Raw genomic sequence first — 27603 nt, forward strand, 5'->3', positions numbered from 1 at the left:
ACACATGAGATGGAAAAGCAGACAAAGTTGACAAGAAGATGGCAACTTAAACTAAATCACATAAGAAGTATTGTGGTCCATTGTAGAGAAACCGTGTCTTGAAACAGACCAACAAACCAAAGGATAAAAAGGGTCATGGTTTAAGAAAATAATGGAGTTGGGGGCCTGCCCAGTGGTGCAGGGGTTAAGTGCTCACGTTCCGCTTCAGCAGCCTGGGGTTCACCAGTTCGGATCCCGGGTGCAGACATGGCACCGCTTGGCAAGCCACGCTGTGGTAGGCATCCCACCTATAAAATGGAGGAAGATGGGCACGGATGTGAGCTCAGGGCCAGTCTTCCTCAGCAAAAAGAGGAGGATTGGCGGCAGATGTTAGCTCAGGGCTAACTTCCTCAAGAAAAAAAAAGGAAAGAAAAGAATGGAGTTGGCTGCTTTGAGGCCTTCAGTCCACTAGTTTGTGGTGGGTCCATTGTGAAAAGTTGTGCTGCTGTAAGGGTTTCATGATTGTTGATCTTATTTATTAGAAGCATTGATATTATTTATTAGATAGACAAAAAGTGAAATTACATGAGAGACTCACAAAAGCCAATCTTAGGGTGTCTCCTGTGAGTAGCACCCTACAGAAGGAAAAGGGACAGCTACGCCTCTCTCCAGAGATAAAGGACTCACTGGTTACAAAGAAGGACCCAAACTATAAAGAAACTGGATTTGACTTTGTTTCCTTCGCTCAGTTGCATGAATAAATAGTGCATCATAATAGACTTCTCAGAATTTAGTTTTAAATAGCATTTTGCTGAGTTTGAAAGAACTGTTTTTCTTATTTGACTGTCATGTCGTGCACTGTTCGTTCCTATAGGCTTTGGTTCTCTTGGACGTCACCCCTGACCAGTCAATGGTGGATGAAGGAATGGCTCGGGAAGTCATCAATCGCATCCAGAAACTTCGCAAAAAGGTCAGTTTGTCAGGTTAAGAACAAGCTGCTGTTGGGGCGTTTCGTTTTTTTGTTTGGCTTTTTATTTTGTTTTTTGGGGAGGACAGGAGAGGCAGGTGATTTGAACCACAGTAATCAATTAATGATAATTAGTCACTGATCTTCAGTCCATTCAGATTGTACTCTGCAGGAAAGGTAGGCCTCTTCCCCTCCCTGCTTGTTCACCCCCAAGCTGGACGTGGCTCTTTGGTTTCTCTGATCAGGAGCTGTCAGCCAACCTGTGCCCCTTGTCCTCCTTTTTCAGTTCCCTAGGGCTTCCACAAAATCATCTTCTGGATAGATAGTTCTCCTAACTGGTGCAGAGGTCACCAGAGCTGACAGTGGCTGTCTGAGGAAGGGAAGAGGTGCAGTCAGTGTGGAAGGGCTCCTGGCTCAGGAGAGAGAGTCTTGGATCTGAACAGCGCGGGGTGGTTCTTTCTCATTCAAGAGCTGGGAGCCGGACCAGGCACAGAGAGCCCTTTGCCTGCCCTCAGCAGGCAAGAGAGCCAGGGAGCTCCTACCTGAGGAGGCCTCCAGCAGTCCTCGTCATCAGGCCTGGTGTCTGAGACCTGTGGGCTGGGATCTGAGGAGGCCACTCCAGCAGATAATGGGGCGCTTGCGAGCTCTGTTTCAGGTCAGAGCTTTGTGAGGAGGTTCTTGCTCGGTGACTCCTTTATTTCATGGGGAGGATGGGAAAGGAGACTGTGCCCTTCCCTGATGACCCCGCATGGGACCGTCAGTCCTTTTCAACAGCACCTTATGTTTTGATTAACAGATGTGCTTCCCTCTTTAAATTTTCTGTATGTGCTTTCAGTGCAATCTAGTTCCAACTGATGAAATAACAGTTTATTATAAAGCAAAGTCTGAAGGAGAGTATCTGAACAATGTTATCGAAAGCCACACAGAGTTCATATTTGCCACCATAAAGGCTCCCTTGAAACCATATCCAGTTCCTACAGCAGATAAGATCCTTATTCAAGAAAAAACACAGGTGAGTTCTGTTGAACTATTAGGAGATTTAGGATTAGATTTTATGTTAAGTTTATGTACTCACATCTTGTTATTCTGGCCCCTAGTAGCAATTGGTGTAGTCCTCGGTCCTGAAGTGTTGCTCTGGAGTGAGAGGGTCAGCAAAAGGGTGTCCAGAAGGAGAGAGAGGGAGGGAAAGTAGAGCTGTCCTCACGGCAGTTCTCTGGGGAGAGGGAGCCAGGAAGTACGTAAGAATTATCAGGCGATCAGATGGCATATGGGCCTGTTTTCTCTAAAACTAGGAAGTCAGCATTGTGGATTCTGGGAATTACTGTTAAAGTAAACAGCAATTGACTTGAAAAGCAGTTAACTTTTATGAGAGTAAGTTGTACATAAAGGTACAATTTCGCCTCCTATTGGCCCATTTTAGATGTAACTATGAAAATCTGATACCCACACATGGAAGACCTTGGCCCATAATTCAGAAGTGGATCATTTGTAACAGGGGAATCAATCCTTTTCTGTGTCAGTCAGTCATTCATTCAGTCATTTGTTCCTTGTTCCTACTTTATATGGGACAAATAGGATAGAGGAGCAGGGGCTGAAAGTGACTGGGGCAAGTTACAAGATGGTTTCATTTTCTATTTTGCTTATTTTTTTTAAATTTTTTACTTTTCCTCCCCAAAGCCCCAGTACGTAGTTGTTTATTCTAGTTGTAGGTCCTGGTTCTTCTACGTGAGCTGCTGCTACAGCATGGCTACTGACAGACAGGTGGTCTAGTTCCGTGCCTGGGAACCAAACCTTGGCCACTGAAGTGGAGCATGCCAAACTTTAATCCCTAGGCCATCAGAGCTGGCTCTCTATTTTGCATATTTTTAAACTGTTTGGCTTTTTAAAAAATGACCATATATTGCTTATATAATCAAAAATTTACATTTTTAAAAGAACAAGGTAAAAAGAAAAAAATGAGGGGAAAAATTGTAGTTCTGGACTTTTTTGGTAATGATACTGAATGTGCTATCAGAATTGTATAGAGCTCTGATTCTTACTGAGAAGAAATAGTTTCTGTGTTGTTTGGTGACACTGTGGTCAGGTGCTACAGTGGCTCACTCATGTATTCCCCTCTTCTCAGTTGAAGGGGTCTGACCTGGAAATTACACTCACTAGAGGATCATCCGTGCCTGGCCCTGCTTGCGCATATGTCAATCTTAATATTTGTACAAATGGCAGTGAGCAAGGTAAGAGCGTAAATGAATTCCATGGTTTGTATTTTGTGTTTTAGTTAAACCTGTGAATGTCTTTAAAGCTTTTATAAGAGAATTGGTAAAACTGGATAACTTTTTCTATCTAATTGTCATCAAAATGAATCCTTGAAAGTAAATGATTGGACTTGCACTTCTAGGAAGATGGACTAGATGTAGTTTTCCCTGTTCCTCCCACAAAGTACAGCTGAACACTCTGGAGATGGTATGTAAAGACCACTACAAGAAGACTCTTGGGGCCGGCCCCATGGCCGAGTGGTTGAGTTCACACACTCTGCTTCAGCAGCCCAGGGTTTCTCTGCTTCGGATCCTGGGTGCAGACATGGCACTGCTTGTCAGGCTATGCTGAGGCGGCATCCCACATGCCACAACTAGAAGGACCCACACACACACGCGCAAAAAAAAAGGCAGCAGTTGTTAGCTCAGGTGCCAATCTTTAAAACAAAAAAAAAAACTCTTAAAGGTGGAGGGAAGACAGACCAGCTAGGGACCTTGGAACCAAGCAACAAAATAGTGGAGAGTTCTCAGGGTTTTCTTTTTGCCTCATGTACCGCAGCCTTGGAGCTGAAGAAGCCAGAAACCTGGAAATGCCAACAAGCATGCACAAAATTGCCCCAACAAAATCCTTCTCTCTCTAGATGAAGGACCAGAAGAGGGGCAGCCTAGCAAGACAGAAAACTTGGAGATAATAACTGCTCTACTCCAGCCAAATGCAAGAGAAGAAACTGTGGCCCCACTGCCACTCACGCCAGCAGAGGCCAAGTGGAGAGCTTAGACCTTTGCCAGGCTGAGGAGCCTCAAGCCCCCACCGCCACGCTACTATCAGAGAAGACTAAGTAGTGAGCCAGGACTTTCCTCCCACCCAGGCAGTTATGAACCCCTCTGCCTAGCAGTGTCAGGGTAGAGCATGTGGAGAGCCTGGATGTCCGTCCCCACAGGCAGCAGCAGGGCATCCCTCCCTCGTACCACCGCCCGGTGGGAATGAGGCCGCATATCCCTGCTGCCTGCCGAGGCATCAGTGAAGGCCACATGGGGAGCAGTAAGCAGGCACTCCCACTCTTCACCGCCATGGAGGCAGCAGTGGAGGCCTGGAGGAGAGTGGAAACTCCCTCCTCGCCCCCTCCCAGCAGTAGCAAGGAATCCTGACCTTAGTGTCAGTGGAGACTGAACAGGGAACCCAGACTTCCCTTCCCACCCTCCCAGCAGGCAGTAACAAAGCAGTGTCCCCTCTCCCCTGCTGGTGTGATGTCAGACAAAGCCAGCTAAAATAGAAGGTTTAAATAAGAACCAGAGTCTCCTAATACCTAACATGTCTAGGTTTTAATTAAAGATTACTCATCATACCAAGAACAGGGAAGATCTTAAACTGAATGAAAAAAGGCAATCAATACCTATAAACACCAAGATGACAGAAATGTGAAAATTATCTGAAAAATGTAATGCAGCCAGAATAAAAATGCTTCACAGACCAATTATAAACACAGTAGAAACAAATGAAAAGTAGCCTCAACAAAGAAACAGAAGATATAAAGAATCAAGTAAAAATTTTAGAACTGAGAAATACAATAACTAAAATACAAAAACTCAGTGGATGGGCTCAACAACAGAATAGAAGAGACAGGAAAGAATCTGTGAACTGGAAGGTAGAACAATCAAAAGTACCCATTCTGAACAACAGTTTTTTTAAAAAATCTGAAAAAAATGAACAGAGCCTCAAAGATCTGTGGGATAATAACAAAAGTTTAATATTCTTGTGATTGAATTCTGAGAGAAAGAGAAGAAAAAGACAGGACAGAAAAAGTATTCAAAGAAATAATAGCTGAAAACTTACTAAATTTGACGAAACACAAAATCTACATATTCAAGAAGCTAAGGAAATCCCTTACAGGATAACCCCAAAAGAATCTGCATCGAGATGTAGCATAGGCAAACTTCTGAACTTAAGGCCAAGAAAACATCTTGAAAGCAATGAGAGAGAGATGTGCAACACCTAACTTAAAGGAGAAGAGCAATTCGAATGATACTGGATTTCTCATCAGGAACCTTGGAGGCCGGAAGGTAAAAGGACAACATTTCTCAAACACTAAAATGTAAGTGCTGTCTACCCAGAATTCTGTATCAAGCAGAAATATCTTCAGATGAAGAGACTATCAAGACAGTCTCAAATGAAGGAAAACTGAGAGAACTTGTCGCTAGCAAGACTTAACCCAAAAGAATAGCTAGAGGAAATTCTTAAAACAGAAAGAAAACGATAAAAGAGGGAATCTAGGGACATCAGTATGGAAGAAATAACAATGGAAAGAGTCAAAATACAGGTGAATTGAACAGACTTTCCTTCTTGAATTTTCTAACTTATGTTTGTGGTTACAGCAAAAACTGTAACATCTCAATGCATATGTAAGAAATATTTAAGACATAAAATATATAAATGGGGAATAGCCAAGGGATGTAAAAGGAAGTAAGGTTCTTACATTTCTGTCAAACTGGTAAACACTGACACCAGTAGACTAGTAGTTATGTATATATAATGTACAACCTAGTGCAACCACTACAAAAGTCTGTACTAAGCAATACGTACAAAAACACTAGACAGAGAAAAATGGAATCCTAAGGTGTATTCAGGTAACCCACAGGACGCTTGGGAAAAGAAAACAGAATAGAAATCAGAAAATAAAATGGAAGGCTTAAGCTTAACATCAATAATTACACTAAATATAGATGGTCTAAATACATCAATTAATAGAGATTGACAGAGTGATGAAAACACATTATCCAGCTATATGTTATAGCTATATAAGTCTTTAAATATAACAATATAGGTAGCTTGAAAGTAAAAGAATAGAAAAAGATATATTGTGCAAACATAAAGAAAGCAGGAATGCCTATGTTCATTTCCATAAAGTAGACTTCCTAGCAAAGAAAATTACCTATGACATTGAATAATATATGTCAATCCACAAGGAAAGCATAATGATCCTAAATGTGTATGTACCTAACAACAGAGCTGCAGAATACATGAAACAAAAACTGATAGACCTTAAAGGAGAATTAGAAAATCCATAATTATAGTTTGAGAATTGCCTATACCTCTTTGAACAATTAATACAACAGCTACACAGAAATCAGAATCTAATCAACATTTATGAAACACCCTACCGAATAGCGGCAGAATACACATTCTATTCAAACTCCCAGAGAACATTTACCAAGATAGATTACAGCCTGGGCCATAAAACAAAACTCAATTTAAGAGTTGGAATCATATAGAGTATGTTCTCTGACCACAATGGAATCAAACTATAAATCAGTTACAGATAAAAGCAAAATCTTCACACACTTCAAAAGTAAACAGTGTACTTCCAAATAATCCATGATCAGGGAAAAAATGTCAAGGAAAACATACGTAAAACTGAGTGAAAAGGAAAATACAACATATCAGAATATCTGGGAAGCAGCTAATTGATATCTCCAAAGACTAAAATTAGAAAAGAAGAAAGGTTTCAAATCAATAATGTAAGGTCCAACCTCAAGAAACTAAAAAAAGCAGAACAAAAATAAAATGAACCCTAAGTAAACAGAAGGAAAATAAAAATGAGCAGAAATCAACACAATTGAAAACAGAAAAACAATAGAGAAGATCAGTGAAACAAAAATGTAGTTCTTCAAAAAAAATAAAATCAATAAACCTCTAGTGAGACTGATATAGAACAAAAGAAGATACTAATTACCAATATCTCGAATGAAACAAGATATCAATACAGACTGCAGAAATCAAAAAGATAAGCAGATACCATGAACAACTCTCCACACGTGAATTTGACAACTTGCATGAAATGAACCAGTTTCTCAAAAAGCACAAACTAAGCCCAGAAATAAACCCACACATCTATGGACAGCTAATCTTCAACAAAGGTGCTAAGAACATACAATTGAGAAAGGAAAGTCTCTTCGATACATGGTGTTGGGAAAACTGGACAGCCACGTGCGAAAGAATGAAAGTATACCATTATCTTACACCATACACAATAAGTTAACTCAAAATGGATCAGAGACTTGAAGGTAAGACCGGAAACCATAAAACTCCTACAAGAAAATATAGGTAGTGCACTCTTTGACATTCGTTTTAGAAGGATCTTTTCGAATACCATGTCCCCTCAGACAAGGGAAACAAAAGAAAAAATAAACAAGTGGGACTTAATCAGACTAGAGAGCTTCTGCAAGGCAAAGGAAACCAGGAACAAAACAAAAAGACAGCCCACCAACTGGGAGAAAATATTCACAAATCATATATCCAACAAGGGGTTAATCTCCAGAATATATAAAGAGCTCACACAACTGAACAACATAAAAACAAAAAACCCAATGAAAAAATGGGCAGAGGATATGAACAAACTTTTCTCCAAAGAAGATATACACATGGCCAGTAAGCACATGAAAAGATGTTCAACATCACCAATAATCAAGGAAATGCAAATCAAAACTACACTAAGATAACCCATTAAAATGGCTATAATCACCAAGACAAAAAATAACAAACGCTGGAGAGGATGTAGAGAAAAGGGAACCCTTGTACACTGCTGGTGGGAATGCACACTGGTGCAGCCACTATGGAAAACACTATGGAGATTCCTCAAAAAATTAAAAATAGAAATACCATATGACTCAGCTATCCCACTACTGGGTATTTATCTAAAGAACTTGCAATCAACAATTCAAAGAGACTTATGGACCTGTATGTTCATTGCAGCATTATTCACAATAGCCAAGAAATGGAAGCTACCCAAGTGCCCATCATCTGATGATTGGATAAAGATGATGTGGTGTATATGTACAATGGAATACTACTCAGCCATAAAAAGAGACAAAATCATCCCACTTGCAACAATATGGTTACACCTTGAGGGTATTATATTAAGTGAAATGAGCCAGACAGAGAAAGAAAAACACCATATGATTTCACTCATATGTGGAAGATAAACTAACACATGGACAAAGAGAACAGTTGAGTGGTTACCAGAGGGGAAGAGGGTTGAGGGGTAGGCACAAGGGGTGAAGGGGCACATATAATGGTGACTGACAATAATGTACAACTGAAATTTCACAATATTATAAACTATTATGATTTCAGTAGAATTTTAAAAAAAGCACAAACTACTTCAACTCACCCAGTATGAAATAGATCATTTCAGTACCCCTATTGCTAATAAGGAGATTGAATTCGTAATTTTAACTCTCAAGAAATCTCCATATCCAAATGGTTTTGCTAGAGAATTCAACTAGACTTTAAAAAAATGAATGCCAATTCTACACCGATTCTTCCAGAAAATAGAAGGAACACTCACAACTCACTTTAGTAAGATATTAGACACCAAAACCAGATGCAGACAACACACAAGAAAACTATAGACCAGTATCCCTCATGAATATCAATGTAAAATTCTTACCAAAATATCATGAAATGAAATATAGCTATATATACAAAGAATTATATATTATGATAAGTAGGGTTTATTCTAAGAATGTAAGGCTGGTTCAGTATCCCAAAACCAATCAGTGTAGTCTACCATATTAACAGGCTAAAAGATTACCCGATTATACCATTTGTTACAGAAAAAGCATTTGACAAAATTCAACAACCATTCCTGATAAAAAAAAACTCAGAAAAACAGGGAGAACTTTGTAAACTTGATAATAAGCATCTACAAAAAACCTACAGCTAACATTATACTTAATGGGAAGAGATTGAATGTTTTCTGCCTAAAATAAGGACCAAGGCAAGGATGCCTATCTTCACTACTTTTATTCAGCATTGTACTGGAAATTCTTGCCAGTAGAATAAGGCAAGAAAAGAAAAGAAAAGGCTTACAGATCAGAAGAGAAGAAATGAAACTACCCCTATTTGAAGATGACATGATTGTCTACGTAGAAAATCCCAAGGAATCTGCAGTGTGTCCTGAGACCTCTCCATTGGTTGGCCCACCAGCATTGTCACCAGCTGTTCCCAGGATGGTCGTGTGTTCATTTGGACCTGTGATGATGCCTCAGGTGAAACGTGGTCCCCTGAACTGCTGCACAAGTTCAGTGGTGTGTGGCATGTGGGCTGGCCCATCACTGCTGACATCCTGGCTTGTCTCGGGGAGAGGCTGTGAGAGGACCCTGTGGAACCAGTCAGTCCGAGGGGCAGTGGATGTACATCAGTGATGTCAGCAAGGCCAGGGTTCTGTGTCAGCTTCAGTCGGGGCCACCAGAATGAGCAGTGACAAGACAGATGGGGCCTAGCTCCCTCCTCTGCTGACTCCAGTACTGTCCCTTTCTGGGCCAGCTGACCAAATAATTGGGAAGAAGAGCTCCCAACTCCAACAAGGTTACTCTCCTAGGAGTAGTTACCAATGGAGCCACAGATTGATCATCTGCTTTAACGTGATTTGATATGGTTTGTTATTTCCTGTCTGGCTGACACCACTCATGTTACGAGGAAAAACCTACAAATGACCTTTAAATTTATTACTTTAAAGTATTTTTGGCCAGTTTTCTATACCTTTTGGGTTCAAGCATTAATTGAGGGGTTTTATCTTCAAAATAGTTGAATAAAATCACATTGCTTATAAAAAGCAAAAGAAAAAACTTTCATCAAATACACAGGCTATAAGATAAACATACAAAAATCAATTTAATTTTTGTATACTAGCAGTGGACACATGGAGAATGAAATTTAAAATACAGTACCATTTACAATTGCTCAAAAAAAGGACACTGTAAATCTAAAAACACATGTATAACATTTTATGCCAAAACTATAAAATACTGATAAAAAAATCAAAGAACTAAATAAATAGACATCATGTTCATGGATTGGAAGATTCAATATAGTAAACATGTCACTTCTCCCCAAATTAATATACAGGTTAAACTTGATTCCTATCAAATCTCAGCGATATTGTTTTGTAGATATAGACAAAATTACTCTAAAATTTATCTGGAAAGAGAAAGGAAATAAAGTAGCTAAAGTAATTTAGGAACATAAGAATATAGTGGGAGAAATCAGTTTACCCAATTTCAAGACTCATCTGAAGACCGTGGCATGAGTACAGAACAGACACATAGATTAGCGTTCCAGACAGAGAACCCGAAATAGACCACACAGTGTGGCCAAATGCTTTTGTTGAAAAGAACAAAAGCAATTCAGTTGAGGAGTCTTTTCATTATATGGTGCTAGAGCAATTAGATATCCATACGTAGAAAAAAATCCCAGACCTAAGTCTTATACCTTTTATAAAAATTAACTGAAAATGGATCACAGACTCAAATGTAAAACTATAAAACATTTAGGAAAAAAACATAAAATCTTTAGAGTTCAGGAGTAAGCAAAGAGTTTTTAAGACCTGATACCAAAAGCCCAAGCCATAAAAGGAAAAACTGATAAATTGAATCTCATCAAAATTTAAAACTCTGCTGTGCAAAAGATCCTGTGAAAAGGATGAAAAAACAAGCCACAGACTGGGAGAAGATCTTTGCAGACCACATATCTAACAAAGAGGTATTTAGAATATATAAAGAATTCTCAGAACTCAGCAGTTAAAAAGTTCAATTAGAAAATGGGAAAAGAGAGGAGCAGATGTTTACAAGAGAAAATATACAGATGACAGATAAGCACATGAAAATGTGCAACATCATTAGTCGTTATAGAAATACAAATTAAAATCATAAGGAGATATCACTACACACCTATTGGAATAGTAAAAAAAAAAAAATAGTGACAATACCAAATGCTGGTGAGGTTGTAGAGAAACTGGGTCTCTCATGTATTGCCGGTAGGAGTTTTAAGATGGTACAGCCACTCTGAAAAACATGTAGCAGTTTCTTAAAAAACTAAATGTTCACTTTCCACAATCATCCAGCAATTACACTTCTGGGTATTTTGATTCCAGAGAAATGAAAGTTTATGTTCACCAAAAAACCTCTACTCAAGTGTTTATAGTAGCTGTACTCTACGTAATAGCCAAAAGCTGGAAACAACCCAAGCGTTCTTCATAGGTGGTGGCTGAACGACCTCTCGTCCATCCAAACCATAGAAAACGACTCAGCAATAAAAAGGAACAAGCTATTGATTAATGCAGCATCCTGGATGAATCTTTAAAGATTTATGCTGAGTGAAAAAAGTCAATCCCAAAGGTTATGTCTCATGTGATTCCCTTTATATAGCATTCTTGAAATGACAAAATTATAGAAATGGAGAATAGATTGTTTGCCAGAGGTTAATTAGGGAGTAGAGGGAGGCGGGAAATAGGTGTAGATTTTAAAGAGCAAGATGAGGGATTCTTGTGGTGATGGAGTTGTTCTGTATCTTGACTGTGTCAATGTCAGTATCCTGGTCATAATATTGTGCTATAGTTTCAAAGTTGTTAATTGGGACAAACTAGGTAAAGAGCCCATGATATCTCTACTGTTCTTCTAACCTCACATGCCTCTATGGTTATCTCAAAATAAAATGTTTAAACAAGTCAGCGAAGTAAATATCTGGAGTTGAATCTAGAGTATAGGATAAATCAACATCAGGGGCCACTTGAGGATGTTATTTTTACATCAGATAGTATTTTTTACCACTCTGAGCCCTAGGGATTTATAAATGGCACAAAACGAAAAATGCAGATCATAGAGACAAGTTTGAATCTAGAAAAAGATGAGCAGATTGCCTGATGGAGTTCCATCCCTGGAACATGTCTACCAAAGATTGCCAAAGCACATGTTAAGAGTATATATAGTATATACTTAAAGGGAAATTAGAGCTTGAGCCCCCTTGTCTCCTTTGACTTTTCATTCAAATTTAATGTGTTTTCTTCAGTTTTACTTATATTTGTGGCTTTTTAGGTGGAGTATTGCTTCTGGAAAATCCAAAAGGTGATAATAGGTTGGACCTTCTAAAGCTGAAGAGTGTTGTTACTAGCATTTTTGGTGTAAAAACTACAAGGCTGGCTGTCTTCCATGGTGAAACAGGTACGTGGAAAGTTGAAAGGTATCCATGTGCTTTGACATGAGGTGGACCCATGGAGATGATTGCTTCATACCAGTTATGCATGTAGCCTTTGCCCTCTTCCTGACTCTGTCAGTCAGGGCGGGCTCTCAGCAGTGCCTGCCACAGTGTTTCTGGTGCTCCTTACTGTGTGATAGGGCTAAGGAACACTGGACTTGCTAGAGATGACAGTTTTAACTCAACCTCTTGCCTGTTAGCCATGTGATGGACTCTGGGCTTCAGAGACTTCCCTGGTGAGTTTTAACTTCATTAAACATACTGCCTGCATCTTGCTAAATCCAGATTCTCAGTAAGACAAGCCTAAATAAAATTTTGAAGAATTATAAGTACATTCTCTCCCACTGTCATGTGTTGAATTGTGACCCCCACCCCGGCAAAAAAAAAAGATGTTGAATGAAGTCCTTACCCAGTAACACTGAATGTGATCTTGTTTGGAAATAGGGTCGTTGCAGTTGTAATTAGTTAAGATGAGGTCGTACCGGAGTAGGGTGGGCCCTACTCCAGTGTGCGTGGTATCCTTAGAAGAAGAGAGCCATGTGAAGACACAGACACGGGGAGAACTCCATGTGATGACAAAGGCAGAGACTGGGATTACACAGCTGCAAGCTGAGGAGTGCCAAGGGTTGCAGGAGCCTCCAGAAGCCAGGAGGAGGAGGGCAGGATCCCGACAGGTCCGGGTTAGCACAGCCCTGCTATCACATTGATTCCGGACTTCTCAACTCCAGAGCTGTGGGACAAGTGTCTGTTGCTTTAAGCCTCCCAGTTTATGATTCTTAGGGCAGCTGTAGGAAACTAGTACACTCACTCCATGAATCTGAATGCTCATTTTCAGAAACTTTTAAATAGCTTAAAAGAGTAAATATCATGACCAAGAAGTAAAGGGAAAACTGCTAAACCTCGGATAAAAACCACAATGAGGTACTATTACATGCCACCAGATTGGCAAAAACTAGAAAAATTATGGGGTCCAGTGTTGTCTGGGAAGCTGTGTAATAGGAACTGTCCTTCACGGCTGGATTGTCAATTGATAGAACCACTGTGGAAGACCATTTACCATTGTGTCATTTAAGGGAATCAAAAGTAATGTGGGAGAAATTGGGAAAGTAAAGGTCTGGAAGACTGGTTGGTTGGAGGATCTAAGAAAAAATCTCTGCCCAGGATCCACCCAGGGAAGCTGGTAAGCCAGTGGACAGCTTGAGTCTACCTGAAAATACTGTAGGATGAGAAGCAGGGAAGAGCAAGGGCAGACCGGAACCCACATCTGTCTGGCCACGTTGAACACCAACTGTCAGGGGACCTGCAGAAGAAGCTTTGCCAGAGAAGTGCTCGTCTGCTTGGCCCAGAAGTTGGAAGAGCACAGGAAGAGTGTGGCTGTCCACTCTGACCCAGCAAGCAGCAGCCCATGAAAGCTGAATGGTGCCTGGGCCCAACGTTGACCTTTCAAACAAAGTGGCTGTAACTAAACTCCTCCCTTCCAAACCCTGTGCACCTTTCTCTGTGGTCAGCCCCAACCCAGACCAGGCCAGGCGGAGAGTTCTGGGAAGCAGTTTTAGCTTAGCTGAGTTGACACAGGGTGAAACCACCACAGTCCACCCCTTAGGATTCTGGCATCTGCACATGGCTCTGTAAACCATATCTCACTTCCAGATAAGACCATCATAAATTAAAAGTCACATGTTCAACTATCCCTTGTACAACTGAAAATATGCTAACCATCTCACCCAATACCGCTTAGAAAGTCACCTTATCTGTGGCGATGTTGGTTTCTCTTCTAGCTTGAGGCACCTTTCCCCTTTGATTTGACATATAAAGTTAAATTCTGTTAATATACTTTATGTTATATGATAGGAAAGTAGGAGAGTGGAAAAAATAAGAATTGGTTAATATGTACACAAATATATTCTTATATAAATAAGAAAGAATTCATAACATTACAGTCTCAGTTCTGTAACTGACAATGGGTCAAAGCTTTCATCTTCACATGCCATATGTGAGTCTCTGATTTTGAGCAGGGGTCAGCAAACTTCTTCTCAAAAGGCAGAAAGTAAATATTTTAGACTAGGAGCTAGAACTCTGCCATTATAATGCACAAGCAGCCATGATCATATGTGAAAGAGGGGCAAGGCTGTGTTTTATTAAAACTGTGTTTACGTAAACGGACAGGCAGCCAGCCAGGGGCCATAGTCTCCCTGTCCCTGATTTAGAGCATGAAGGGCATCGTGAAGGACATTACCCCAGCCCTTCAAGGTGTTGCTACCCAGGTGGTCCTGAAACTGAGTCTTCAAAAGGCCATTCTACTGTTTTTCAAGACCAGCTGTTTCGTGATGATGGGGAACGTGGTATGGCCAGTGAATTTCCTGAACGTGCGTGCCTTACCACACTTTGCTGAAAAATCAGTTTCTTGGTCAGAAGCAATGCTGTGTGAGATGCATATTGTGAATAATAAGACAGTCCATGGAGTTTGACGGAAGCATTGCAGGCAGCAAAGCTAATCCATTTCCAAAAGAAGTGTCTGTTTCAGTAGAAATAGGCACTGCCTCTTCCATGGTGGAAGTGGCCCAGTAGCCAGCCTGCCGTCAGGAGCCCTCCTCAACTCCCCTGGCAATAATATGATGCTGGGAGCTAGTGATGGCCTCTGCTGTTGGCGGGTGAGAAACACTGTAGCAAAATCAGCCTCGGGAGCGGAGGTCATGTTGCTGAGCCCATCTGTAACACCATTCCCAGCCAGGATGGCCTCTTCATTCATCAGTCCATTGGGCAAGGACAGGAGTGACTGGGAAAGACCAGCTGACTTCCACAGAATGGGTCGTATTATCCACCTAGTTTCTAGGATCCTCATTCACACAGTCTGCCCATTTGGAGTGATCTGTCCACATACCTCTTGCCCTGACTTCCTTGCAAACCACTTCTGTTTTTTCCAATCCCTGACCATTCCTGTTCACTGCCCGTGAATTAGTATAGATCCATTCCTCTGGCAATCTCTCCTGATCAAAATGAACAACCAGCTGCTCTAAATGAAGTGGTACCCACTGGGAGGATTCCCGTCCACCACTGTTCTTCAGGGCCACCCAGAATCAAAGCAGGCTGTAGGACTGCAGTCGTCCACTCTCCATGGGGCAGCATGTCATGCAGAACCGTCCACACAGCAGGCTTGAAATAATTTCTATCAACTGGTCCTACAGGAGTTTCCATGAAGTGACAGGTGCGGCTTGAGAGAAAACCCCCGGCCCCGGGCTGGGCATGGGCATCCATCCACTAGGTGGGGCAGGTCCCTTTTTCCTTGAGGATCCGCCCCAGCCCGGTGTCAGACATGCTACTTCTCCTGTCCCCGGTCACAGCCACTACCAGTCGTTCACCTGTGTTTGCATCCCTAATACTGTTTAATTTTATATAAATTATGCTACATGTGTTCTGTGTGTCTTGCTATTTTCCACATGTTGTTGAATCAAATAACTTGTTTTATCTTCTGACTATAATTATCATTTTTTATTATAAAGCTTCTTTTCATGGTGAATTTTGGGATTCTAATATAGGAGGATATATTAAGAGGAGCTGTAATATACAGAGAAAATGGTAAAAGGGGAGTAAACAATTTTCCTTATATTTTAAGTTATGAATATTATGCTATTTATTTTGCAACACTACTTTCCTACTATTTGCACATCGTTAAAGCCTGATTTTATAGAAAAGATAGTGTCCTTTGATAAACAGAAATAAATGGAAAGCCTTACTTTAAGGATAGATGATAAATTAATTAAATAGGAAAAAGTGAATGACTTCAGCTCTGATCTCTCTACCCCTGAAAGAATGATTGTTGTTGTTATTTTTAGAAATACAAAACCAAACCGATTTACTGAGTCTTAGTGGAAAAACACTGTGTGTGACTGCAGGATCGGCCCCCTCTCTGATCGACAGTCCCAGTGCTCTCCTCTGTCAGTATGTCAACCTACAGCTTCTGGACGCGGACCCACAAGGTGTGTGCCTCCCCCAACTGCGAGCACCCTCACCTGGCAATGTGGGCACTGTTTCTTTTAACATTCAACCTCTCGGACTTGCATGGACTTTTCAAGGCAGCTTCAGTGTAGTGATTAAAGTGGAGACTCCCACACGGCCTTGGGGAGTGCACAAGGCTTGTTTCTTTTGGTATATTTATGTAGAAACACCCTCATCCATCTGACGTGGTCAGGAAATGACATGCATTAGTTAGGTAAAAATTACAGCTAAATGAAGCTAAATTGTTAAAGTGCCAAAACGTTTTAGCTTTTTTTTTTTTTTTTTTTTTGAGGAAGATTAGCCCTGAGCTAACTGCTGCCAGTCCTCCTCTTTCTGCTGAGGAAGACTGGCCCTGAGCTAACATCCGTGCCCATCTTCCTCTGCTTTATATGTGGGACGCCTGCCACAGCGTGGCTTGGCATGTGGTGCGTAGGTCCATGCCTGGGATCCAAATCGGCAAACCTGGGCCTCCAAAGTGGACCATGCGGACTCAACCGCTGTGCCACCAGTCTGACCCCACCAAAACATTTTAATTTTGCCTTGTTTTTTTTCCTTGGAAAGTGTTCTGAAAACTGTTGTATGTAAGTCAGGTCTTGATCAACAGACTAGATTGACGTTTATGTTTTCTGGGTATTTTGGGGTCCTCGTTTGCACTTTGTTGCTGAAACCTTTGGGCTCTTCATTTGACTGCTTGCTGAATATCTCTTCCCCAAGCTGCTGGACTTTTATACTAGTTGGTTCTTCTTTTTCCCCTTCCCCTTTCCCTCTGTGGGTTGTTTAAGGCTGCATCTGCTGACTGTACAGCTGCCCCACTCGTGCTCCTGTTTCCGCGGCTGGCTTTCAAAGCCTTTAGCTCTGCCATTAGTGCTGTCTGCAGCCCTGCCTAGGTATCCAGTAGCAAGGGGGTGAACTCTAGGATTTAATCCAGTTTGTTCTTTCTTCTGTAGAGTGTTTAATGGGAACAGTGGGCACTCTGCTGCTTGAAAACCCACTTGGGCAGAGTGGACTCACCCACCAGGGTCTTCTGTATGAAGCAGCCAAGGTGTTTGGCCTTCGGAGCAGGAAATTAAAGCTGTTTCTGAATGAGACTCAAACGGATGGTGAGGAGATTATAAAACATACTAAATTTTTTTCATTTTGTTTTTCTTTTGTTGAAATTTCAATTTGATACCATTGACCAACTGTAGATTATGTGTGTGAGAGAGTACTACTGTTACTTTTTTTGTTTGTTTGCTCTTCAGAAATTGGCCATACTGTAATGTTAAAAAAATAATAATAATTAAAAAGATGGTTACTTTTTGCTTTGGAAATAACCTAAGAATTATGTTGGTATGTTGCTATGTTGTTTTAGGTAAATTAGCATATTTGCTGATCCTAAAATTGTTCTCTTCCCCAAGAATCAAAATAATCACAGTATTGCAAAATAATAGCTTGAAGGGAACTTATAAATGACATTGTACCTCAACCTTTACAGCTTATAAAGCATGCTCACATGCATTTCCTCAGTGAGTTACATAAGAATGTGAAGCGCCAGGTCATCGGTCAGCATATGCCCCATTTCATAATCCAGAAAGCAGAGACTCAAAACTCTGACCCAGGACCTTACCAAGGCATAGGCTGGTGTCTGCAAGGACCTGTTTTCTCCTTCTCTCGGCCTCCCCTTTCCATCATCCACTCTGCGACGTCAGCTTCTGTGGCTCTTCTCACAGCTTCTCTCTGACATCTTAGCCCTCCCCTCTGCATTCTGTTCTATAATCTGTCCTGTAAAGATATCACACGTGTTCACTTTAATGTTGCTGCCATTGCAACCCCTCCCCAAACAGCGGCCCTTGGTGAGATCTGCGTTTTCTGTTTATAGCCGTCCTTCTTGTCATCCCCACTGGAAACATTTTACCATCCCATCCTTTTATTTATAGTCTCACAGCCTGAGATGTATTGGACTTTCTGAACCAGGATTTGTGTCTTCCAGCACGGGTGGAAAATTGCCGGATGTTATCTTTTCCAAATTTACGTCTTATCTTGATTTTCTGCAGTTTGACTATGATAAGCCTAGGCATAGATTTTTTTATATAAGGCATTCTTCATTTCTGTTACAGTGTCTTGATTTCTAGCATTTCCTTTTAATTCTTTCTTAGAGTTTCCATCTTTCTGCCTAATTACCCATCTGTTTTTGCATGTTGTCCACTCTTCCGTTAGAGCCCTTAGGGTATTAACACTAGTTATTTTAAATTCCTGGTCCGTAATTCCAACATCTCTGTCATATGAGTCTGCATCTGATGTTTGCTTTGTCTCTTCCTACTGTGTTTTTTGCCTTTTAGAATACCTTGTAATTTTTTGCTGATAGCCAGACATGATGTATTGAGGAGAAGAACTGGGGTGACCAGGCCTTTATTGTGAGGTTTATGTTATCTGGCAGTAGTCAGGCTGTGTTTGTTGTTGGCTGTAGCTGTGGGTGTCAGAGGCCACAATCTCCTCTGGAGCCCTTGTTTTTGCCTCCTCTCTTGTCTTGTGGTTTCCCTAGGGAATTTTTTTAAATACTGTCAGAGCTGCGCCTGTTCTTTCGGCTGTAATCCCTGTCACCCATCCGGCGCTGTGGTAAGCTGCAGGCTGAAGGAAGCAGGAAGTGTTAGAGAGTTTACGCTTAGTTCTCCGTCTCCGTGAGCCTGGCCCTGGGCTGTGGCCTTCACAGGTGTTTCTCAGCCTTTTCTCTTTCCTCCTGATGTGGGAAAGGAAGGCTAGAGGGGGCTCGAGTTGGGTGTTTCCTTTCCCTCAGGTGCTTTAGGCTCTGGTTAAAAAAAGGTAATGACTGATGAAGGAGTTCCGCCGTTTTGCTGGGATTTTCTCTGTCAGTCTTATGCCTTTTTTGCCCCTCATTTCCTTCATCCACTGCCACCTTTGTGTCTAGTTGACTTTTTTGTAGTGTGCTGTTTTGATTCTCATCTCATTTCCTTTTGTGGTTTTTTTTTTTTTTTAGATATTAGTGTGTACCACGAGGGTTACAATTAACATCCTAAATTTATAACAATCTAGTTTGAATTGATACCAATTTAACTTTAATAGCATATAAAACTCTGCTCCTATACAGCTCTTCCTCTACTGATATTCTTGTTAGATTTTACGTCTTCATACGGTTTGCCCAAAACCATAAATTTTTAATTGTTTTATATATTATCTTTTTAAAAAATCATGTAGAAAACAAAAAGTGGAGTTACAAACCAAAAATGCAACACCCATACGGCTGTGAATCACTGTGTAGCGTCCTTGCGTTTCAACCTGAAGGGTCCCTTCAGCACTTCTTGGAGAGCAGGCCTAGTGGCAGTGCGCTCCCTCAGCTTGTGTTTGTTTGGGAATGTCTTAATTACTCCTTAGTTTTTGGAGAATAGTTTTGCCAGATAGAGAATTCTTGTTGATAGCTGTTCCTTTTAGCACTTTAAATATGTTATCCCACTGCCCCTGGCTTCCTCGGTTTCAATTAGAAAGTGGCTGTTAATCTTACTGATTTCCTTAGTATGTTTCTTCTCTCTTGCTGCTTTCAAGATTGTCATTTAATCTTCCAGTATTCCTTCTGGCCCTTTCTTTCTTCTCCTTCTGAAACTCCCGTCACATGCATGTTGGTCCACTTGACGTGTGGTCCGCAGGGCCGGTAGGCTCTATCCACTATTCTTCATTCTTTTTTCTTTCTGCTCCTTCAGGTGGATGATTTCAGATGTCCTGTCTGCGAGTTCACTGGTTCTTCTGCCTGCTCCAATATGCTGTATAGTCCCTCTAGTGACTTTTTTTCAGTTATTTTACTTTTCAGCTCCAGAATTTCTATTTGGTTCCTTTTTATAATTTCTCTTTATTGACATTCTCATTTTGTTGATAAATTGTTTTCTCGGTTTCTTTTGGTTCTTTGTCCCTGGTTTCTGTTGGCATTTCCAGGGGTCTGTGGTTTTCCATTTAAGACAGTTGATTTAGAGTCTTTGTCTAGTAAGTTCTAGTATTTACATTTCTTCAGGGACAGATTCTATTTATTTTTTCCTGTGAATGGGCTATACTTTCCTGTTTCTTTGTATGCCTGGTGATTTTTTTGGTTGAAAACTAGACATTTGAATACTACAATGTGGTAACTCTGGAAATCAGGTTCTCCCCCTCCCAGGGTTTGCTGTTTTTGATTGTCAAAGGCTGTAATCGTCCATTTGTTTTATGACTTTTCCAAACTACTTTTGCAAAGACTCTATTCCTGGTTGTGTGTAGTCACTGAACTCTCTGTTCCTTTAGCTTGTGCTCAGCTACTGTTTTGACAGAGATTTTCCTTGACCTCCAGGAGCTAAAAGTTTGAAAACAGAATACCCACTCCCCAGGTTTTGCAGGGACTCTGTGCTGGGCGCTCCCTGGGCACAGCCGGGCTATTCACAGCTCTGCCTCAGCCTTCACCTCCTATTTGCACCAAGCCTGGAGATCAGCCAAATCTGATCAGAATAGCTTTTTCCCTTTTTCAGAAGCGAAAGCTTGGGGTCTTCTCAGGTCTTGTCTGTGTATGCACCCTGCCCTGGGCATGCGTGTGGCTCGTTAATTGTCCAGTATATATGGCCCCTTTTTAATGCCCTAACTGTCCACAGAGACTCCTCTGCTTTGCCTCTCAGACCTTGAGCTGTCTATGGTGTGTTTCAGCCATAACCTTTGCCCCAGGCAGCTGTAGCTTTCTGTTTGCCTTACAGTGTTTTCAAGCAAAGCCCACTGCTTTTTCACCCCGACTGAGTTCTGTGTTAGGCAAAACAGAGACAAGCACCTTCTGTAAGCCCTCAGGGAGCCCCCAGGTTAGAAGAGACATAGACCAGGGTCCCTCACCAGGAACATGGGCTGCTGTCTTCAAGCCCACCGCCAAGCTGGGGGCCTGGGCCAGGTGCAAGTGAGAATGCTACAGATCTGTCCTACCCTTTTCAAGTCACCTTTTCCTTGATTCACATTCACTCGTTGCCATAAACCTTTGACTGTTTTCTGGAGTTCTGACAGTGTTGATTCTGACCGTTTGTTTTGTGATGTTCCTGTTGAATCTCAGTTTAAAGGAGCATTTCTCTAGTTCTTTGGGGACACTGTCAACCCAGGCCCCATTTAAACTCAATTATTTTGGGCTACAGAGAGAGTGCTGAGAAAGTTCTGGCCCCAGTCATGTGTGAGCACCAGAATTCTCCTGGGGACACGTGCTGTTTACCTCTACTCAAAACAAGGCTGAGTGAGGCAAGTCCTCTTCCTGGTTTACTGTGGCTGGCACTGTGGATCTCCATACACTGAGGGGCCTGAGATACAGGCACGCGTTCTCTCACGTTTCTGAGGTCAGAGTGGAACCAGGGCATCAACAGGGCCGTATCTGCTCTGAAGGCTCTAGGGAGGATCCGTTCTTGGCCTCTTCCAGCTTCTGGTGGCTCCAGCGCTCCTTGACTCGTGGCTGCATCACTCTGCTCTCTGCCTCTGGTCACGTTGCCTCCTACTCTTCTGTCCTCGTGCCATTTTTCCAGAAAAGGTCACAGTCACAGTTTCCAGGAATTAGAATGTGGGCAGCATGTCTCTTGGAAGGCCAATGTCAAACCCCCTACGCTCTCTTAACTGTTCTTCTCTGTAGTGAAGGATCTTTTTGAAATTTACCCTTTGCCATGGTTCCTAAGGCCCCAGTTTTTTGAGGGGGTTTTGTCAGGCTTCCCAGTTTGGTAGACCCTAGGCTTTTTCTTATCTTGCTAGCCTTTTAGTGCTAATAAGTTTAAGCCACCAGGACCACCAGAAAATCTTAATGTTCAGGTAACTCTTGAGATTCATAACTTTTGGCCTCTATGGATTTCCCTCATTTTCTTCCCTTGCTTAGCTATGTATTTTTTTTTACAAATTAATGTTTTATTGTACGTTAAAACTTTCTGCTATATTGTTGAAAACTAAAGCCTACTTTCCACTTGGGTTCCTCTCTGTAATGAGACACAACCACAGTGCTCAGGTTTCTTCTCAGTGACTCCCCCTTGTCTCCTTACCCTCACTGGTTTGGGGCTTCATTGTCTGTCGAAACAGCCTGTCTGCAGCCCATATTCCTCCACCGTAACTGTCTTCATGAACATTCCCTTCATGATGTTCCCCTGCCAGGACCCCCAGGGCTCCCCATTCTCTAATACTTCAGACTGTTTAGCTTCACACACAAGATCCTTCCTGTCCCAGTCCTTAGCTTTCTTTCCAGGTGTGTCCACGAAGCTTTCATTCTATCAGAAGGCTTTTTTCACTCTCCCTCCATCACACTTGGCTGTTTCGTTGTGGTTTGGTAGTAAAGCTCAACTGTATACATAGCTTCCTGTTTTGATAAGATTGTATAACACTTGAAAGACATTCTTAAGTCCTCTTTCTTATCCCTCAAATCTGCTGGTCACCAAGTGCAGGAGAGCAGTGGAAGTGAAGAACTCTTACCGTCTCTCACCTGTTCTGTGCGGGTGCAGGCACCTGGTTGAAACTGATCAGAGGTAGAATCACGTTTGTATGAGTTGATGTTAGTAATACTACCTATGATTCACAAAGCAGCCTTATCTGCACTGTCTCATTACCTCTGACTGCTCTGAGGCTGACTGTGCAAAAATTTAGTAGGTAAGAGGTTTGAAGGTTAAGTCAGTCACCCAGGATTACCAAGAAGCCAATCCAGTATCATTTCCCAATCTGGTATTTCTAGCCTCATTTTCATTGTATTTTTCCTCTCAAAATTGTGTTTCATAAAATATTAATAATTTGGTAAGTTAGAAGGATCATATAATGCTTACAGTTTTAGAAACTCACTGACGCCTTCTTGTTTGTTCCACTAGATTCTTAATGTCATCTCAGATTCTGTAGTCATCTGTTAAGGAGGCAGCTTTGAGGGTATTTTCACATCCAGGACTCCTGCTAGGACAAGAGCCATTTTTAGAGAAAGTTGTTCCCTTCCCTTTGAATTCACATCTGGCTAGAAGCAAGATGCCCCACAGTAGGCAAAGAACTTTTTAAATTTTTCTTTTCTCATTCTTTGTCTCTCTTTCTTTTTGAGCTTTTTATGTATTCAGTGTGGTTTAATCAGTCGCATTTGTGTTATACTTTTGAACGCTCAAATCTTTTATCTTTGGCCATATTGGCTCCTGTGTTCTTCAACACGGGCATTCAGCCTTTGATAACTTCTTGCTTTCTGGCATAGCAACGTGTCCTGGGCTTATCCAGACCTGGGAATGGCCGTCCTTCCTCTCAAGGGAGTTAATATTAGAAACCACAAAGCTGGGCCCATGGCTTCTAGGTCTTTTCTGTAGACATAGAAAATATTTGTTTGGGGCGGGGTCTGGGGACATCTTGGACAGTACCCAGAGTTAGTTAGGTTGAGGACACAGTCCTCCAGAAGTCTGCCCAAGACTTCTAACCCCAGTTGTAAGGAGTTAGGGTCCAACTACAAACTCAGAGGGAAGAGTCTGAACAAGACCACTGTCCTTCTAGCAACTGCAAGTTCAGAGGGTTTCCCAAAACCACCCTCAGGTTTGAAAATTTGCTAGCAGGACCTCCAGAACTCACTGAAAGCTATTAAACTCACAACTACAATGATTTATAGGGAAAGGATATAACCTAGAACCAGGCAAAGGAAGAGATGCACAGAGTGAATCTGGGAGGAGTACCAATGCAGAGCTTCAGGTTGTCCTCTCCCCAAGGAGTCATGGACAGTGTCACCTCCTCCTGGTCCTGAGAGTGTGTACAGCGTATTTCCAACTGGGGAAGCTCACCTGAGCCTTGGTGTCCGGAGTTTTGTGTTGAGGCCTCATTACGTAGGCATGACTGATCCATTGCCCACGTGGCTGGTTTCAATCTCAGATGATACTACATGACCCAAAGCTCCCACCCTGAGTCATATGGTTGGTCTTTCTGGTGTGACAGGCCCCACCCTGAGTCATCTCATTAGCATAAACTATCACGTGTGTTGAGGTGAGAATAACAGACGACACTCAGATCACCCAGGAAATCCCAAGGGTTTCGAGGTTCCCCAAGGAGCTGGGACAAAGGTCAGACCTCTCTTAGGGTGAGGCCAAATTCCTTAGTACACAGGCAGTTAACATTTTTTAAATATTCATCCAGAATAGGTAGAAAATTGGTTTTCTAAAAACTTCTTCTTTCCATTCTAGAAATTACAGAAGAAATTCCCATGAAGACCTTGAACACGAAGACTGTGTATGTTTCTGTATTACCAACGACAGCAGACTTCTAACATTCAGTTATCAGTGTGGCTCAGTCAGCCTTCACCTGGTGTATATTTGCCCCCTACACGCACACACACACACACACACACGGAGACACAGTGAAGAAATTTCCTTCAGGTGCATGTATTATATGCTGCTTTTGGTCTAAAATTGAAATGTGATTAATTCATCAAGTGACTTGAGACCTCACAGAAATATTCACACTTAACCTTAAACACTTAGGCAGTCATGTTGGGGGACAGTTACAATGTTACCGCAGCACGACAGAGTTTATTTCTATACTTGAATTCTTACGTATAGAAGGTAGAAGTGATTTAAATGGCATAGTATATATATATATCATTCTATGGCCTTGTAAAACTTATTTGGGACCTCTTGAAGGAATGGACAATGTTATATATTCTGCTATCTGGATTTTCCTGGTAATTTGATGGAATATTTTAAGTTTCAGTAAATCAGAACAATAAACAAACTTTCTCTCAGATAATAAACGTGTTAGAAGTAATTTGTTCTCCCATAGTTAATGAAACTTGAAATTTGTAATCTTTAAAGAACACAAAAACTTAATAGTGACTTCTGTATTAAGACAGTAAACTAAACATCTAATTTCACTTCTTCCCAAAATCCTGTGTGTCAAAGAAGCAAATGCCAAGCTGCAGTTAGATGTGCAAGAACTTACTGGAGGAAACATACGTGAAGGGTAAAGGGAGAGGGAGCAGCGTAGGTGGCGGGAGCCTGCAGGCTGCCCTTGAGGTCTGACACCTGAACTTCTCTGTGCAGAGAGAAGAGGAAGGAAGGATGACTATTAGAAAAAGCCTAGAAAGAGTACAGAGTTGGGCAGATATGACCTGGCTTTGTACTCCTGCCTTGCTCGGTCTGGCTGTGAGCAGCCGAGGGGGAGTGTGGCCTGGGCACAAAGGCCTCTGGATCTGAAGTGCAGGAGCTGGAGACTGTCAACCAACTATGCTGCTTGCATCAGACTCTCCTGGGGGAGATCTAAATGGTGCGTCTCTGGCTGCTGCGATAAATGCATTCAAATCCAACCCACAAAGTCAGAGGAAACAAAACAGAAGATAACAAGTGTTGACAAGGATGTGGAAAAATTGGAACCTTGTGCCTGTTAGTGGGAATGTAAAATATTACAGTTACTATGGAAAACAGTATGGAGCATCCTCAAAATATTAAAAACAGAATTACCACATGATCCAGCAATCCATTTCTGGGTATATATCCAAAAGGATTGAAAGCAGGGTGTTGAAGAGAGATTTGCACACCTAGGTGCATTGTGGCATTGTTCACAATAGCCAAGAGAGGAGTAACCCAGATGTCCATCAAGGGAAGAATGGATAAAGAAAATGTGTTCTATACGTACAAATGAAAATTACTCAGTCTTTTTTTGTTGTTTTTTTTAAAGATTGGCACCTGGACTAACAACTGTTGCCAATCTTTTTTTTTTTTTTTCTGCTTTATCTCCCCAAACCCTCCCTGTACATAGTTGTATATCTTAGTTGCAGGTCCTTCTAGTTGTGGGATGTGGGATGCGCCTCAACGTGGCCTGATGAGCAGTGCCATGTCCACGCCCAGGATCTGAACCCTGGGCTGCCGCAGCAGAGTGTGTGAACTTAACCACTCGGCCACGGAGCCGGCCCCTTGAAAATTACTCAGTCTTTAAAAAGAAGGATGAACCTTGAGGGCATTATGCTAAGTGAAGTGAGCCAGTTACAGAAAGACGAATGCTGTGCGATTCTGCTTCCGTGAGATACCTGGAATAGTCAGACTCATGGAAGCAGAAGGTACCATGGTGGCTGCCAGGGCTGCAGGGAGGGAGAAAGAGGGGGTTGTTCAATGGAAATAGTTTCAGTTTTGCAAGAGGAAAACGTTCTAGGAGTCTTTTGCACAATGACCTGAATATAGTTAACACTACTAAACTGTATCCTTAAAAATGGGTAAGTTGATAAGTTTTATATATTTTTTTCAGAATTAAAAAAAATTTTAAATGTCAAAGAGACTTATCAAAGGGACAGAAGCCAACCTGAAAAATCTCCCAGTGGCCAAAGCTGGAGAATTTGAACAAAATAATTTTTTCTGGGGCTAGCCTCATGGCACAGCAGTTAAGTTTGCACATTCCACTTCAGTGGCCCAGGGCTCACTGGTTGGGATCCCAGGTGCAGACATGGCACCGCTTGACAAGCCACACTGTGGCAGGCATCCTACATATACAGTAGAAGAAGATGGTTCAGGGCCAATCTTACTCAGGAAAAAGAGGAGGATTGGCAGCAGATGTTAGCTCAGGGCTAGTCTTCCTCCAAAAAAAAAAAGTAATTTTTTTTATTATTATAGTATTGGATTAAAATCCAAAGTATAAAATATATTTTTATAAGTCCATACTGGTATAAATGATTGAATAAATAAGCAAATGAGAGAGAAGAGACAAATCTCCTGTACAGAATTCCAATTAATTTATGTAGATACTCCCCATCAAGGTGATGTACCTTAATTCCCCCCACCTTGAGAGTGGGCTGTACTTAATTAACGACTTACTTCCAAAGAGTAGAGAGAAGAAGGGGCAAAAAGTGGCTTCACAGTTTAGAAAGCTGGCAACACTGCCTCAGACAGGGGAAAGTTAACGTCAGTCACGATTTGGTGTACTCACCATACAACGTGAGGAGGATGGTGCTCCGCCTCCGGTCCTCCCATAACCCCAGTCCAACCACAAAAACCTCAGACAGACCCAAAGTGAGAGACATTCTACAAAATACCTGACTCCTCAAAACTGCCGGTCATCAAAAACAAGGAATGTCTGAGAAGCTGTCACAGACCAGAGGGGACAAACAGACATAAAAACTAAATGTGGCATCCTGGTGTGATCCAAGAACAGAAAAATGTCTTTAGGGAAAACCTCGTGATGCCCACATAAAGTATGGAGTTTCATTAACAATATTGTACCATGGTTGGCTCAATAGTTGTGAAAAATGTGCCATGATAATGTAAGATGTTAGCAATAAGGTAAACTGGGTTTGGGGTATATGGGAACTCTGTACTATCTTTGCATCTTTTCTATAAATCTGAAACTATTCTAAAAAAAGTTTAATAAGTGCAAGGAAATGAAATTTAAAATCTATTTGTAATAGCATCAAAAATGTGAAATAGGGATAAATTTGACCAAAG

General features: G+C 41.5%; 1 protein-coding gene across 1 annotated transcript in view; it reads left to right on the plus strand.

Moving 5' to 3' along the window:
• LOC124240962 (isoleucine--tRNA ligase, cytoplasmic) overlaps nt 1–24922 on the plus strand; it is a 77628-nt gene extending 52706 nt beyond the window's left edge. Inside the window, exons 28-34 of the mRNA XM_046664321.1 lie at nt 854–949; nt 1782–1958; nt 3069–3174; nt 12067–12192; nt 16060–16203; nt 17170–17322; nt 24361–24922. Coding sequence (XP_046520277.1) covers nt 854–949; nt 1782–1958; nt 3069–3174; nt 12067–12192; nt 16060–16203; nt 17170–17322; nt 24361–24443 — 885 coding nt within the window. The 3' untranslated portion in view covers nt 24444–24922. The remainder of the gene's footprint in view (nt 1–853; nt 950–1781; nt 1959–3068; nt 3175–12066; nt 12193–16059; nt 16204–17169; nt 17323–24360) is intronic.
• The last annotated feature ends 2681 nt before the right edge of the window (nt 24923–27603 follow it).

This window comes from Equus quagga, chromosome 6 (genome assembly GCF_021613505.1).
Source record: "Equus quagga isolate Etosha38 chromosome 6, UCLA_HA_Equagga_1.0, whole genome shotgun sequence".
In the NCBI taxonomy this organism is placed as follows: domain Eukaryota; kingdom Metazoa; phylum Chordata; class Mammalia; order Perissodactyla; family Equidae; genus Equus; species Equus quagga.